The sequence below is a fragment of the Manacus vitellinus genome, unplaced genomic scaffold (assembly GCF_001715985.3).
Source record: "Manacus vitellinus isolate BGI_N305 unplaced genomic scaffold, ASM171598v3 scaffold_5_pilon, whole genome shotgun sequence".
NCBI lineage: Eukaryota > Metazoa > Chordata > Aves > Passeriformes > Pipridae > Manacus > Manacus vitellinus.
The window spans coordinates 13,672,201-13,687,249 of record NW_021940682.1 but is presented as its reverse complement, the minus strand read 5'-3'; the positions used below and the strand labels follow the sequence as shown (position 1 = coordinate 13,687,249).

The following is a 15,049-nucleotide window of genomic DNA, read 5'->3' as shown; positions in this document are numbered from 1 at the left end:
TAGAGACTTGAAGGTTACATGTCAGAAAAATCATCTGCATATGATACTTTAATTACAATTCCTGTTATTTTCCCCCCAGAGCATCTAGAGGTTTCCCTCTGCATAATTCTGTACTCAAGTACTGTGAAATGGATGAGGTTTGAAGAGCACAACATTAAGTTTAAATAATTTATTTCTGGCTTTAGTCTCTCTGGGTTTCCACCAAGCTCTTAAAAGCCTTCTCCAAAAATTCATGCCATTTAGTTACATGTAGCTACAACAACTGATCAACCCAGTCCTCACTTTTATTCCCACAAGTACTCAAAGAATGTGGTACCTGATTACACCAGGAACATTAAGAAAAAAATAAAACAGATATAAGAAATCGGGTGTTACGCTTCAGCTACAAGAAAATAAATCATGTCAAACAGTTCTCCAATTTAGAAAAAAAAAAACCAACACTTTTTGAAGCTGAAAATGTGAACACCATAGGCAGTCATTGGGTATGTAAAAATACTAACCTACAGTTTCTCTCAGAGCCACAATACATTACTGAATACAAATACATCCTGCAGGCAAGGGGAGAACCACAATATTCAAAGAAATGAGAACATTACCTGCAGAAATCTTGCTTATATCCCAAACACGCAGCCCTTCTCGCTCTCCTCCAAAGGCAAAAACAAATGGGAAGTCAGGGCAGCAAGCTGCACAGAAGAGAACACCCTGGGAGGGTGGAAGAAAGAAGAGGATTATTTTTTTAAATATCTTTCTAAAATGAATTTGTCATCTGAAAATACTTTCTACCAAGCAAGTTGTAACAAACGTAATCTCTTTAAGTTTCCCGAAACTTCTTTTGTAAAGACACAAAATGAAAGTCAAGAGCTGCTAAGTATAAACAGTAAATCACATCTTTGTCTTGAATGTGGCAGGTGCAGGCTGGAGCACCTATAGTTCTACTCAGAACATTGTATCTGGAATTTGGGTCTGAGGCTTTGAAGCAGTCTGCCAATTCCATGTTGAATACTGCACTGGAATGAGAATGATTTATCCAGAACATACAGATGTTTTTTCCCCTAAAAGATGTTAGGTAAAACAAAATTCAAACCAGACAAAAAAAGAATAAGCAGACGTAGTTTATATATAAAACTTACTGGAATCAAGAAATAAATATTACTATACCATTTTCATATCCCTGGAATGGACTAAACTTGGTCTGTCTCCCAGGATATCCCAGATTTTCACGTATTTGTCAGCAGATGATGTCACAAGGCACCCTTTAACCTGACTGCTTAGCTGTAGCCCTGGAAGATTAACAGTGCAGCCATGTGAGAACCACTGTTTCACAAAGATGAGGATACATTTTGAAGTCATGAGAACAACCTCAGTATTATCCTCACACAAAACTCTGTTCCAGCACAAAGGAGCAAAACATTAATGAAAATTTCATCCTGCTCCCTGTAGTGAGATTAAAAGCACCGTGTAGGCCTATTTTGTCTCTCAATCCAACAACGATAACACTGCAAAGACATGCTTGTTCTACTTCTTACTTAACATAATCTGCTTCCCCAGGTAGCTTCTTCATTCATTTGCCAAAGACCATCTTGCTGTCCAAGATGATGGGGCATGTTCATACAATCTCATTTTAGACACCTGATCAGGGACTTCAGGTTCCTTTTTGGAAGCTCCTACACTGACTAAATTAAAGTAGCCTAAAGGAGGCAGTGTGAAAACCTTCCCGTGTGCCATACCTAAATCATCCTCAGAGTGAGTCAGTATAAAATAATTACAGAGAGAGGAGGTAAACACAGTTCATAATCCTAGACCAGATTCTATCGTTTTTGTATTTCCTCATCCAAAAAAAAAAAAAAACCCACAAGGAGTGTGTCCCAAGTGAATTAGTCTGTTTTTACATGCTTATTCATGACAGTCACTGAGGAAAGTTCACTGTTGTTAAAATACTGTGCTTTCAATGGCTTCTCAGCAGAGATTTGCTTCACATGCCAGCTACCATGATTAGCATGCATGACTTAATTGTTAAACAAGGAATCACTACCACCTCAGTCCTATAGGTTAAAGGCATCTTCCAGATGTGCTTTGCCACTGGGGACCAACAGGACATGCAGGCAGTTTACCTGACACCTCTTCATCATGGGCTTTCAGAGTAAACAGGGGCTTATCAGATCGAGCATCCAGACAGTACACAAAACCATCCTCTGTGCTTGCCTGAGAAAACCACAACATTTAAAAAAACAAACAATCATCATCATTCATTTGGAAAAAAACTTCCTATGAAATAATACCCACCCTCAAGTAAATCCCTGAGGCAGACACTGCTCTGTAGGGCATGTTACACTGTTCCCAGGCCTGAGCCTCTGAAGTCAGGCTCCATCCAGTTGCTGCCCAAGCCATTCTACGTACCTAAACTATGCTGCACTGGATTACATGGAAGTCTTAATCATATACAGATTTCTTGAAGGGTACTTTGAAGACAGTTGCCCTGCTAAGCTTGGCCCCCATGTTGGGCAATGAAATACAAAGCCTTTAGTCTCTTCACTGTCAGTTCAAAGTTTTTGGAGCCATCCAGTGGTCCTGTGCAAAGCTAAGTGTGATTATACTGAGAGATCTACATCATAAACCCAACAAAACTAAGCAACCATTTCTGCTGGCTGTATACACAAAGCAACAGAGAACTAGACAGCCACCGAGATGATAAAGATTTGTTTTTAAATTATGTTGAAAAGTTGTATTGTAAAAATCTTGACAAAACCAAGCTATTTATACTCCAGGTGGGGGTTGGTCTCTTCTCCCAGGTAACAAGCAATAGGATAACAGAAAATGGCCTCAAGTTGCACCAGGGGAGGTTTAGATTGGATATTAGGAAAAACCTGCTGAAAGGGTTGTCAAGCACTGGCACAGGCTGTCCAGGTAAGTGGTGGAATCCCCACCCCTAATTAAATAAGCCATGTAGATGAGGCACTTACAGACATGGTTTAGTGGTGGACTTGGCAGTGCTGGGTTAATGGTTAGACCTGATCTCAGAGGTCTTTTGTGACCTGAACAAGTGGATCATTCCATACCAGCCAGGAGGACGGTGCCCTCTAGCGCTGACTTGAAACACTGAACCAACATTCAGGATCTTAGTTCTAATTAGCTACTTCTCAGTTGCATTTGCCTCATTACATGAAACACAACAGCAACTATGCAACAAAAAATATATCCCAGCCACTGAACACTGTAACAACATGACAAAGATGCCACCTCTGGAGTGCAAAAGCAGCAGCATCAATAGCTGTTCTACTGTCACAATGAAGATACCAAATAAGTAGCTGGTCTAAATATGCCTGTTGAAAAAACTACTTAAAAACATCCTCCCCTGGAGCATTTTCATAATAAGCAGCACAAACCATACGACTGTCCATCAGCTCCATTATGATTCAGAAACATTATGAATACAAAAATGCAGGTTAAAACAGCCCAAGAATAGAAAAGCATGTACTCACTAAGAAATGACAAGGTGAAAAGTGATTCCAAATTACTCTCTCAACCTGACCGCTAAACCTCCACACTCGATGGTTATCTTGTGGGTTTCTGCAATCATACAGCACCGTTGATCTATGGGAAAAAGGGACAGGAAATAAAATCTAAAAAAAAAAAAAAATCAGGGCAGAACATTCTGTGACATAGTTTGTTTTACCACCAGCATCTGAAGAAGCTCCATGTAAACTATAATTAAAATGGAAACAACTTCACTACTTAGACTTCCAATTCAATAAGATTAAAATCTCGCAGATAAGCACAAGCTTTTTTCATGTGCTTCAAAGTTTCATCTTGGTTATGAACAGTCATTCTATTGAAACTAAGCAAACAGAGCTTGAATTTACTCAATACATAAGATACTTATCACACAGGAGACCATAATTATGCAAATATATCACTTAATTATGAACAGACTTCAGTAAAGTCAAGTAATGATGTACTAATTAGGAAATCATTTTGTGATATATATTAACACATTTTCAAATATGCTTTAATAAAAAGAAATTTAAAAAAATAAAAATCAATCTTTACAAGTAGTTAGAGAAACACTTCTCCAAAAAGGAGAGAGTAGATGGAAGTTAGAGGATCCTCTGGGATTCTTTACAGATATGTGCTCAGCCCAGTGGCTGCAGAATCTGTCCCAACTCAAAAAGCTCCTGGCTGCAAATGCAAGGGAGGAGTGGTCATGTCACTGCAGCGACATCTCACCGCAATCAGCATCCACAGCCTAACCCACTCCCACCCTATCCTGTAATTAAAGCAAAAGAAATGTGATCTCGGTTTCCCAGCTCTTTCACCAGGCATTTCACACAACAGCTTTTTAACAGTCTGATTTTCAGGCTATGAAGGCATCTGCCACTATTCACTGAATAGCCTGTGGTCCTGGCAAGGCTCTGCAGGAAAAGTCCACAAAGGCAGTCTACTGGTTTACAGAGGTCCATGGTATCAAAGGGATAGCTGAAGAGGGATTGACTAGCTGGTCTCAACATTTGGACTTTATCCTTTTATCAAAGGAAGTCAAAGGGAAGGAAATAGACACAGCTTCCTAACAGAGGCAAAAGGTTTTTCTCCGATACTTTCACTTAAGCAGATGTAGCAAGAGTGTAACAGAAGCCAGAGAAGACCAAGGCTTAGCTAAAGACTGACAAGTCTATAAATATTTTAACACAAGGACAAAGTCTTAAAAGCAGAATAAAAAATTCAACGTAAGAAAATCATGGTCATAGAACAAAATTAAAAGTTACCCCATTGAGACGGGAGAACAGAGAGGAAGTTTTTTGGCTGGCAGGGCTTGTAAGAACTGGCAGTTACAGAGCTATCCAAGTTTGCAGACACAAACTTTTCTGAGCATATCCAGGCTGCAATCAGAGGAGACAGCCCTTTACACTTTGGCTATGGCATGGCTAGAAAGGCTGTAGGGAGTGGTCTGGGATTTTAAGGTCCCTCATCCCCCCCAACCCTGGCCTTACAGGTTGGCAAAACCTGGGCAAGTTTTCACAGGAATAAAAAGTGACACAGTTCTAATGCAGAAAATCCTATAAGGACAAATGAAAAAATAAGTTCAGTTTGGAACAGACACCTGGCACAAAAAATGTCAGTCCAGATGGTTAAAGCATTTGGCTACCTCCAAAAAAGAGGTAAGGAAAACCACATTTTGGCCACATACAAACCTGGCTAGCTTGCTGGAAAAAAATAACAGCATTACTCAAATTGGCAGAGTTATAAAAAAATGAAAAAGAAAACACAAAACAACCTAATGGGCTTAACTGAATACTAATACCCTCCCTATGTGCAACATTTGAAAACATTACCCTGACATACTTATCGAACGATCCAGAAATAAGGGTCTGAGTTTCAAACGGATGAAACTGCAATGTCTGCACCTGGATAATGGAAGATTTTATATAACACACATACACAGGAACTTTCTTGGAACAAAGCACAACCACCCCTTCCCCAAGCCAGCACATTTTCCCCCCCAAAAAACACCCTAATGAGCGTGTTGGTACTCTAATTGCTTATAAAATAGTGCAAGAGATGCACATTGCTTCAAACACCCCCACCTGGTGGAAACAAAGTATTTTCCAATATAATTTAACTGAACAGGACCCCCTGCCCCCTTTCTGCCCTAGATTAAAAAAAAAAAATAAAAAAGCTAGAGGAGGTAAAATAAATATCTGCTTCCAGTTTGGGGAGAAAAAGCAGATGTTAACAAAAAATGAAAATTAGGAGTTTGTCAAGGGCAGTGACTTTGTTAGAAGCAAAATAAGGTTATAACTCTTAATAGCTAGCCTTCACATTTTAATTACTATGAGATTAATTCATTTCTGACGTACCCACCACTATGGTATTTTAGTCTCATTTATTTTAAACCTTTTTCACCCAGAACAAACTGTAACTGACACTCATTGTTCCCTTAAGAGAGAGTTCTAGTTTGACCTCTGCTCAGACATCTATTTTTGTAGCTTATACCAGCATTATTAGATTCTCCATCATTAGGCCTTTCACAGAAAGGCATTTTAAAAACTGCTGTAAATCTTTGCTAACTTTCTAAAGGATAAGTTAGATAACATTTTAAAAAGCAAATGCAGTGTTGTTTACAAAAGCAACTAATTAAGAAATTTAAACAATTCTGCACAGTTGTTAGAAAATTACAGAATTGTTGTTCTGAGGGTTCAGGACCAAGCAGTTAATGAAAAACTGCAGTTATTTTTTTCCTCTGTATTTTACCATGGAAGAAACATAGCAATTATTACATACCTTGTCTGTATGTAGCGTCAGGCTGGCTGCTGGCTTACCCACAGACATATCCCACAGAATCACAGTGTTGTCAGCAGATGCACTTGCTAAAACATTCCTGATAATGGACCAAAAAATCAGTTTTAGAAGTCTTTACACAAACAAATAATGGTGAAAAATCCAAAATACATACAGAGCCCAATTCTGAGAACAAGTACACTCTGGTCTATAGACTATGTCTCTCAAGCCTGAGGATTAACTCCTGAAAGGCAATTCTAAGTTACAAGTAAAGACTACAAATAGGCTATATTACATTACATTAGTAGAACACTTACAACAACAACAGTTCTGCTTGTAATTCCCCCTGACATCACTTAAAATATCATCTACTCAAAGATTTCTCAAAAAACGCCGAAGTAATAAAGGCTTTTAGGCACTTTCTTTCCTTTGACATTGAACAGCATTTTATTACCTATGCAAAACTTAGTTTTATTTGCATATGCATATAGTCAAGAGCCAGACAAACCTGTTTTTAAAGTATTTTGCTAATATCTGACTGTTTATATAACCACTGAAGACCCAACACAGTACACCCTTCATATACTGCTGAAAGTAATCACTAAAATTTCAGTTAGTTTACAGACCCCACATTTCAACTTGAATTTGACCAATTGTGTTAAGAGCTATAAACACAGTTTAAAAGTTTAATCAGAAAAAAAAATCAGAACATTCCCACAAGCCCATCAAACACACAGTATAATTTCTACCATTGCTTCACAGCTCTTAAAATCAGATCTAATACCTCAACATGTTGCTTCTGATTGAAACTGCTTCTCCCTCCACTTTTTATATTAACCAAGTGTTTCTGACTGAAAGAGTTAATATTCTCCTGGAAACGCTGTTTTCCCAAGCAATGTTACAAGGGAAAGTTAAGAAAATGCACAGTGAAGGCTGTAAGAACATTTTACAGTAACACCATTGTGACCTACAGGCAGAAAGTTATTTGTAGAGAGCTGTCACAACAAGCCTTGCTTAAAAGAAAGAAACAACAAAAAACACATTTGAAATATAAGCTGCTCCAAGGAGTTCCTTGTTTCGTCCATAACCTTCCCTCTTCAGGGCTGTTTTTATTTCCTGAGAGATCTACCAATATCAATGAACTGTAACTCAGCACATTACAGAATTATGCATTTCAGACACTTAGCAATTGAAACCATAATTTTTTCTATACTTGTCTGTGTATTATCGCCAGACAACCATGAAAGGTACATGAAAGCTACTCTTTCTGTAAGATTGATGGACTGATCACTACCACACTCTTTGTCTACGTGTATAATTTAAGAACAATAGACATTACCCTGTAAATTAAGAGTGCAATTTATGTACACTTACTGAGGTCCACGTGGGTGTTTTATTCTTCAGTATCTATATAAGAAAGCCCTACAAGTGAAAGCTTACACCTGCTCAGAGTATTCAGAGTTGACTATGCTCATCTTCAGAGGAAGAGGCATCTCTGACAGCAGGAATAGAAAAATTAAAAAATTCACAAACAAAATAAATTAGCCTGTGTCTGACTGGAGCAGTTTCAAGACCCATGCTGAGGTTCCTCTGATAGATGAACTCTTCACAACCACCTAACCGATAAAAACCCAGCAGCATCTTTTACTTCAGTCAGCACATTGTCCTTGACCCCTGCTCCAAGATGGGCCACATTTGTGTTGCTTCAATAGCAGCACTTCATTGTTAGTTGATTCGGGCAACAGGGAATTCTCTCTGCCAAGGATAACCCAAAGGCTAGAAGCATTTCATTTCTGTAACTGTGCTATTAGGGCTTTTACACTCTCTTTTCTGTTCACAGCTCTGGGGCAAAAGCTAGAGGGAAAAAAACAGAATAGCAAGAACCTTCTTCTATAAATCTACTTGTATCTCTTGAAATGGTGTCTTAGGTCACTGGCAGATCAGTGTAGCTCTGGGGAGCCCTTCTGCTTCTCCAGTTTGTACATGTGAAATGTAGGCGATTTATCAAATGGCTCAGATCTACCTCTGCCCTGCCTTTAGCTGGAAAACCTGCAAATAAAAAGTGATCTGCAGCAATATGTAAATACTTTAAAAAAATAATCAAGAGTTCTAGTTTTAAAAAAAGAATAAAATGGGGGTGTATTTTTAAGAATGGATTAATTTTAGAAGGGCTTTCAAGTTTTTGGATTTTGAGTACACATTGTATGCCTAATTAAGAATGCAAATTTGTAACATCCATTGTTATTCAAGTGTTCTTTTACCTGCTTTGTTTATTCCATGAAAGATCAAGCACAGCATCAGTATGTCCTTCCACGGTCCCTTCTGAAGACAGACTCTGTGTACACACAGACAAAATAAACAGGCTTGAAAATTACAGCTTCAATGCAAACCAAGCATCACCCCGCATTAGCAAGAGTTCCTAAATGTCTTCACCAACAATTTCATATTAAATTACTCTCACTTGCTGCAACACAGCCTTTGAGAGAACTGTCTCTGCACTGCCTGCACCTTGCCTCCTACCCCAGATCTCAGATTGCTCCATTCACAGCTGGTGGGGCTCACAGAACTGGTTACTCCCTTCGGGCTAGTAAAAGAAATCCCACTGTTTCCAGCGACCATGCAACTTCTTCAGCTTGTTTCTAAACACCCCTGGCAGTTCCCTCTCTCACCTCCCAATTAACTGAGCTTTAGGTCCTTGTAACTGCCAGCTCCTAGAATTCCAATTTCAAATGGTTAAGATGCAAGGCTTACTGGGACAGCAACTGGAAATCAACCATAAGCCACCCCACTCCTCTTCTGCTCTTAGTTCCAGGCTTTAATTACTCAGAGAACAATTAGCATTTCAAATATTGTAGAAAAAAAAAAAGGCATTCTCTCTGCCCTAAGTTTCCTCCATCCAAGCAGACAAATAATTTTACAATACTTACTTTCTTTCCTTTCTTTTTCTTCTTTTTCTCTTTCTTGCCTCCAAGAGAAAACACTGGTTCTAAGGATTCCACTACATCAAGGTCCCAAATGTCAATAACTGGGGTCATGTTACCCACTGCAACATAATTTCCTACAAGCAGAAACCCAAATGCAACCGCATTTATTTAGAGTTATGAAATATCATATTTGGCAATGCAGCTGTTGCTTATTTCTTTGATTAAGTAAAACTTATGTGCCACAGTCTTCTACTTGAACATATTTGATGTTTATAACTGACAAGGAGCAATTTAAAAATATCAGCTGACAGCAGATGTTGCCAGAAAAAAAATTTACTTGGTTTTCTTCCCCTTCAGTACAAGTAACTGATCAAAGAAGTTGTATAAAGTTCCATGTTTTGTTTGTTTTTAAAGGAAAAAACAAACCAAAACAAAACCACATCCCCTGTACTATGGAAAAAGAAAGTATCTGTAAAACACAGGAAAAAGGTTACTAAATACATAAATATATATAAATTTTTCTGTAGTTTACAGTTAATCACTGCATTGGACATAATGAATTTAAGCAAAAGCAACCTTTCATTTGCAAATGGAATATAAAGCAGATTATATTATACAAAGAGAAAAGCTTGCTCTGGTCTGCTAATTGACAATAACAAATATTTTTATAAACCCAGTTTATTTGTAATAAACCCGGTATTTTAGTCAAATCACTTGTTACAGAAACATCACTAAAATGACTGTATCACCACACCAAAACACTTGATATTCAGTTTATCCTTCTTAACATCTTGGGTTTACTTCTGCTTGTACCTCTGGAAGAAATTATTTAGTGACAACATTACATTTATATACTTTGCAAGTAAAAATTATTTAACTGGACATTTACAGTATTCTTTGTAATTTACCTGTTGATTCATCTGGATTAGGATCAAAATTCAACCACTCCAGACTCAGAGGGTAAGCAGGCAAGATAATATCATGATGTACATAAAATGAGTCCTCTTCATGATTATAAACTGAAAAATAATTAAAGTTAAACAAGACATCATTGAAGAGGAAAAGCAAACAACTATAAAACAGTTAACTTCTGCAAAAGGCAGATGTGGCAAAGACTAAATTGTAAAGGAGGTCTAGAATATAAATTTGGAACGTGTTCAGAGTTCTAGTGTAGAGGCCAGACCCTCCAAGTATGAATGTTATACTTAACAAAATTACACAAAACAAACACTCTCCTGTGTACTTTAGATAAAGAAGTGACAAGTTCAGCAAAGGTGCAATACTTTATTCCTAGCACACCCCACTACTTTATTTGTAAGAGCACTTCAAAATAGATGCTCCATATCCAGCACTTTCTACAGCAGAACACATTAATGGAGATTCAGACATTCACTTTACAGAATTAGCAATTAAAAAAAAGAATCATTCCAGATGAAATTTAAGTGGAAATGAAAGTAAAAGACAAACAGATTTTAAAGTAGAGGAAGCTTAAAAAGTCAGAAGAAGTTGCCTTTAGCATGTTGTACTGAGATACAGGAAGAGTTTCAATAAAGTAACCATACACTAAACACAGCATTCCCTGTAGCCAGCTATTTTTCTCATAATAAAATAACTTACTAGCTGGATAGCAAAGAAAAAACATTAATTATTTTAATAATATATTACCATCACACACACAAAATTACTGTGCCATTTTTAAGTGCATGTGACAGATGTTCAGATAACTAAAGTTTTCAGTTAACAAAGTTGCCTTAGTAGTTAACCAAGACAGGGCTACCCAACGTTAGAGACTGCAGAAGCCCTTGCTATTGTTTTGTAAGTTTACATTGGGGAAAATGACACAGTTAATAAAGATGTTGGTATCTGAAGAGATGCTGTCAAACATTTTGGTTGTGTTTCTTGCTTAAAACTAAATACTTTGCTTGCAGAAACATGGACCATCACACAAATAGGTAGAACCACTCCCACAAAGAACCATGGTAAGAAAAGATGATAATTTCAGCACACTCAGTAGTACTCCTTGCTGCAACAGGAAAATCTCTTACACAGTAAAATTAAACCTATTGCTAGAAAAAGCAGTATTCAGGCCATATTAAGGACCATCTCTTCTAAAACTATGATGATAAAAGTCCTGATTCTTCTAGTCCTAGCTGTGGAAAGCCCATTTAAAGAAGCAAGGAGAAAGATGAAGGGAAAAACTCAAAATAACAACCTATTAGGGGATGCTTGCAGGATATGGAAAGTAAGACTGGAAGAAAGATTGTATGTTCAGAGAATAAAAATGCCATAGTATTTTCTAAGTCTCATAAGAAATTAAATAAGGAAAATAAGTGCTATACAGCCTGAAAGAGGCAAGCTATCCTCTAAATAACAATAACTCCACATGAAATATTCTAGTCCTGGAAAGTGGCTAAAGAACAAAACACAGAGCAGAAGGGGAGAAAAAAACCTTAAAAAAACCAGCCCACTCCCTCTTTGACACAACCATATGGCACAGGCTAGGCAAGACATATTCACTAAGTTCACTGTAAAGAACAAATCCTATTTTACTTACCATGGACCTCCAAACTACAGCAGTCTTTATCAACTCTGCCACAAAGGACAAGATTGTCATCGGGCTTAATCAAAAAGTCCTCCTGTTCATATTGCTCCTGAACAGCAAAAAGGAGAGGACAAGGGACGTTAAGCAATGCACATAAATGCACAGAACTATGTAAGTTCAAAAGGCTGAATCAATGAGTAATTTTTAACCATAACAGAAAACAGTCGAAATCCAACACCCCAATGCCCACCCACCTAAAACCATCTTATGGTGATAAACAGAGAAAGGCAGGAACCAGACCCCAATCACAGGGAGACTGAATAGTCATTAAATAAATTGAAGGAGTTTGTATGTGGACGTACCTGGATTTGTAAACATGTTTAATTACCAAATATGAAACCATATTTCAAGGCTATCATGATGCAGTCCACTGCTGAAAAGCACCACCAGGACATACAAAGCAAGCTTATTTCCTTCATGCTCCTGCTTCTTGACCATTTATATAGTATAACAGCATTTTACCCAATAAAGAAACTGCAATTGCTCCTCACACAGAGGAAGAAATTCCAAGAGCATCAAAACACAGTCTACTTCCTGCAAAATATTTCCCAAAAAGTACTGTCTACAGCTCTACTGGGCATTCAGCTATACCAGAACAGATGTAATCTCTCATCTGACTTTCACTATTACTGAGGAATGAAAGGCATCTGGGAATTTTTGTCAGTGAAAAACAAAGAACTGTACATAAGTCAATAGTCTCACAAGAGTACCACCTTTCAAATATACACCACATCCAAGACTTCTTGGACTTCTCGTTGCAGGTTTTTAATTTCTTTTTTTATTCACTTCAAGTATATTTCAATATTTGAATTCCATCAAGTCCTACAATTCTTTTAATTAATTAACTTAATGTTACACAATACTTAGTCTTCAACAGTACTAGTAGTAAATACCAAAAGACAACACAAAATCCATGTTGAAGAACTTGCAGAATTTGAGGAAAGAACTTGAGCATAGGAAGAAAGAATTGAGAAAAAGGTGTTCACTTACTGTATATCTGAAAAAGTTAGCTATTCTGACACAGAATAAATGCAGATCATATTCTCTCTGAATCCCTGTGTGAATACCTCTTTGACTATAAAAATAACTTTTAAAGCATTTCTCTCCTCCACTGATACACAGGAGCAAGAAAAATCATCAGTGGAACACAGAGAAAGCAAACAGTGCCCCAAAGTGCACATAGCAAGTGAACTCCTTTTAGAGATAAGGTGAGTGCTTTCCTCCCTGAGCTTTGTTACAGTATGTGAAGTCACCATAACGACTCCTTGTCATGTTTGACAGAGTTCCCTGACACAGAAACTAGACACTGTGGTGGAAGACTACAGCTAATATTTTCTTTCAATCTTACTGGCTTTGTAAAGAATCCAAAATACTGTAGCAAGGACAGCACCCAGAAAAATCTCAGGATCTTTATGCTTAGAAGAGGTGACAAAAATTCACCTACTATCACCCAGCCCCAGATGATCACAGTTTCTGCTGGTTGCTCTCTGGATTGTCTCTTCTCACACAACCTCACCTTAGTTCTACCTGATTTCTGTAATCTTTCCACGTAAATTAAGTCAATCAAACTGCAATCTAGCCTTCTGAACTAAATTGGGGGATATTCTCTGGAATCTCTCCATATCCCAGTATTTTAGCCAAGGCAATACCAATGTTAAGTAGAGTAGCAGGATTACCTTGTGTCTTGCTTGCATCTTGTGCTGCATCCCTGTCCACCAGAAAAAGGCAAACAGCCACATAACAGGACAGTACTCTTGACACAACTTGTGTTAGGCTGCAGCCAGAGACTTCTTCACCCAGAGCAGAGCTCCTACACACCCAGCTCCTGCAAAAATGTTCCCCCTCTGACAGGTGGAAACTAACACAGGCAGAAGCAGCCAACAATACAGCACACTGTGCTTCTCTGTTTAACAGGGATGTATTTCCTCAGGCCATATCCCTAATTTGACACGTAGCCTGAGTCCACCTCAGCCCAATTTCTTACACAAACTGGTGGAAGGTGCAAGAGTCTTGCAGACTAGGAAATTTTCTAATTTGGGCCATTAGTGGCCTTAGATTTGTTATTTCTTCAAGCATTTTCTGTGTTCTACTAGATAGGTGAAAAACCACTCTGCATGGTTTAAATAATGAGCCTTAACCTTCTACTGAAATGCTAAAGGCACACAAAGAAGGGACTGTACAAAGCAACCTTGAAAGAAAAAAGTTCAGTCTGATCAAAAATCTGGTACACCTGTGAAAAAGGACTGCAAGCACTTACAGACCATAAGGTAGTGTCAAAAATTCAACTGATTTTTAAGTTTACGCTGTTTACAATATTAAACATTTTTTAAGTACTTACAGTGGTTTTTAGGGTGATGTAAGGATCATTATCATTACTCCCATATACTGCCAGAGTAGCCAAAGAGTCTCCAAGTTGTAAATCACCTAGACGGGAATTTCAGAACACTTTTAGACATGTCAGTGACAGGTGAAGTTAGAAACTCCTGTATTGATACCTGTATTACCTATAATGCAAAATATCAGGAGTGGGCTAAATGAACTTCCAAGTTTCAAACCCAAGTACCTTGGTAAGCTAAACTGATTGGAGCTTTCAGGGACTTCTGCCACTCTGCTCCAGCACTACAGCAGAGGGAGTGACAATCTTTCCAACATGCTCTTGCTTTTACTGTCAGGGAGGGGGGCAGTGAATTGCTTCCCTCACTAAATGACTTCTGAAGCTGGGACAAGCGAATTATTAAAAATGTGAATTTCCAGCATCTGAAACTTAACACTGTGCAGTTTTAGGATATTAAGGTCTTAAGTACAACAAGAAGTGGAAAAGTTCTTCCCTTGCACTGCATATCTGATGTATAAATTTTTCTTACCCGTGTATTCCTCTTTATCGTAATTTTCCAAATCATATTCATCCAGTTCATGATCAGACAGGTCTTCATTGTTACGGGAAGACTGAGAGCTGCCAGCAACAGCCACATTCGTGTCCCCTGCTGTCTGATCTTCATTGTTGGCACCAGCACCATCCCTGTGGAAAGATACACATCCCTGAGAAATTGTGACAGACATGTACAACGCTTCCAGGTAATTATTTAGGGTACTGCTGTTCAGATTTCAGCACACAGTCCTAGCTGTTCACATGGGTTTCAAGTCTTTATGGCAATCATTTGGAAATCCATTCACTCCTTCCTGATCTTTTCCCATAATACAAGGCACCGTTATTCTCAGGTTTTCAGAGAAAGTTTTTCATTGAAAGTTT

General features: G+C 38.0%; 1 protein-coding gene across 3 annotated transcripts in view; it reads right to left on the bottom strand.

Annotated features, from left to right (window-relative positions):
- PWP1 (PWP1 homolog, endonuclein) overlaps nucleotides 1-15,049 on the bottom strand; it is a 16,775-nt gene extending 1,726 nt beyond the window's left edge. Inside the window, exons 1-12 of one of the 3 annotated variants that reach the window (XM_029963484.1) lie at nucleotides 14,664-15,049; nucleotides 14,138-14,223; nucleotides 11,752-11,848; nucleotides 10,106-10,216; nucleotides 9,201-9,331; nucleotides 8,535-8,608; nucleotides 6,277-6,373; nucleotides 5,328-5,399; nucleotides 3,480-3,620; nucleotides 2,112-2,202; nucleotides 1,159-1,280; nucleotides 597-702 (exon numbers count right to left, since the gene is read on the bottom strand). In XM_029963484.1, the coding sequence (XP_029819344.1) occupies nucleotides 597-702; nucleotides 1,159-1,280; nucleotides 2,112-2,202; nucleotides 3,480-3,620; nucleotides 5,328-5,399; nucleotides 6,277-6,373; nucleotides 8,535-8,608; nucleotides 9,201-9,331; nucleotides 10,106-10,216; nucleotides 11,752-11,848; nucleotides 14,138-14,223; nucleotides 14,664-14,859 (1,324 nt within the window). In that variant the 5' untranslated portion in view covers nucleotides 14,860-15,049. The remainder of the gene's footprint in view (nucleotides 1-596; nucleotides 703-1,158; nucleotides 1,281-2,111; nucleotides 2,203-3,479; nucleotides 3,621-5,327; nucleotides 5,400-6,276; nucleotides 6,374-8,534; nucleotides 8,609-9,200; nucleotides 9,332-10,105; nucleotides 10,217-11,751; nucleotides 11,849-14,137; nucleotides 14,224-14,663) is intronic. The other 2 variants (XM_018086820.3, XM_018086821.3) reach the window with 2 other exon arrangements.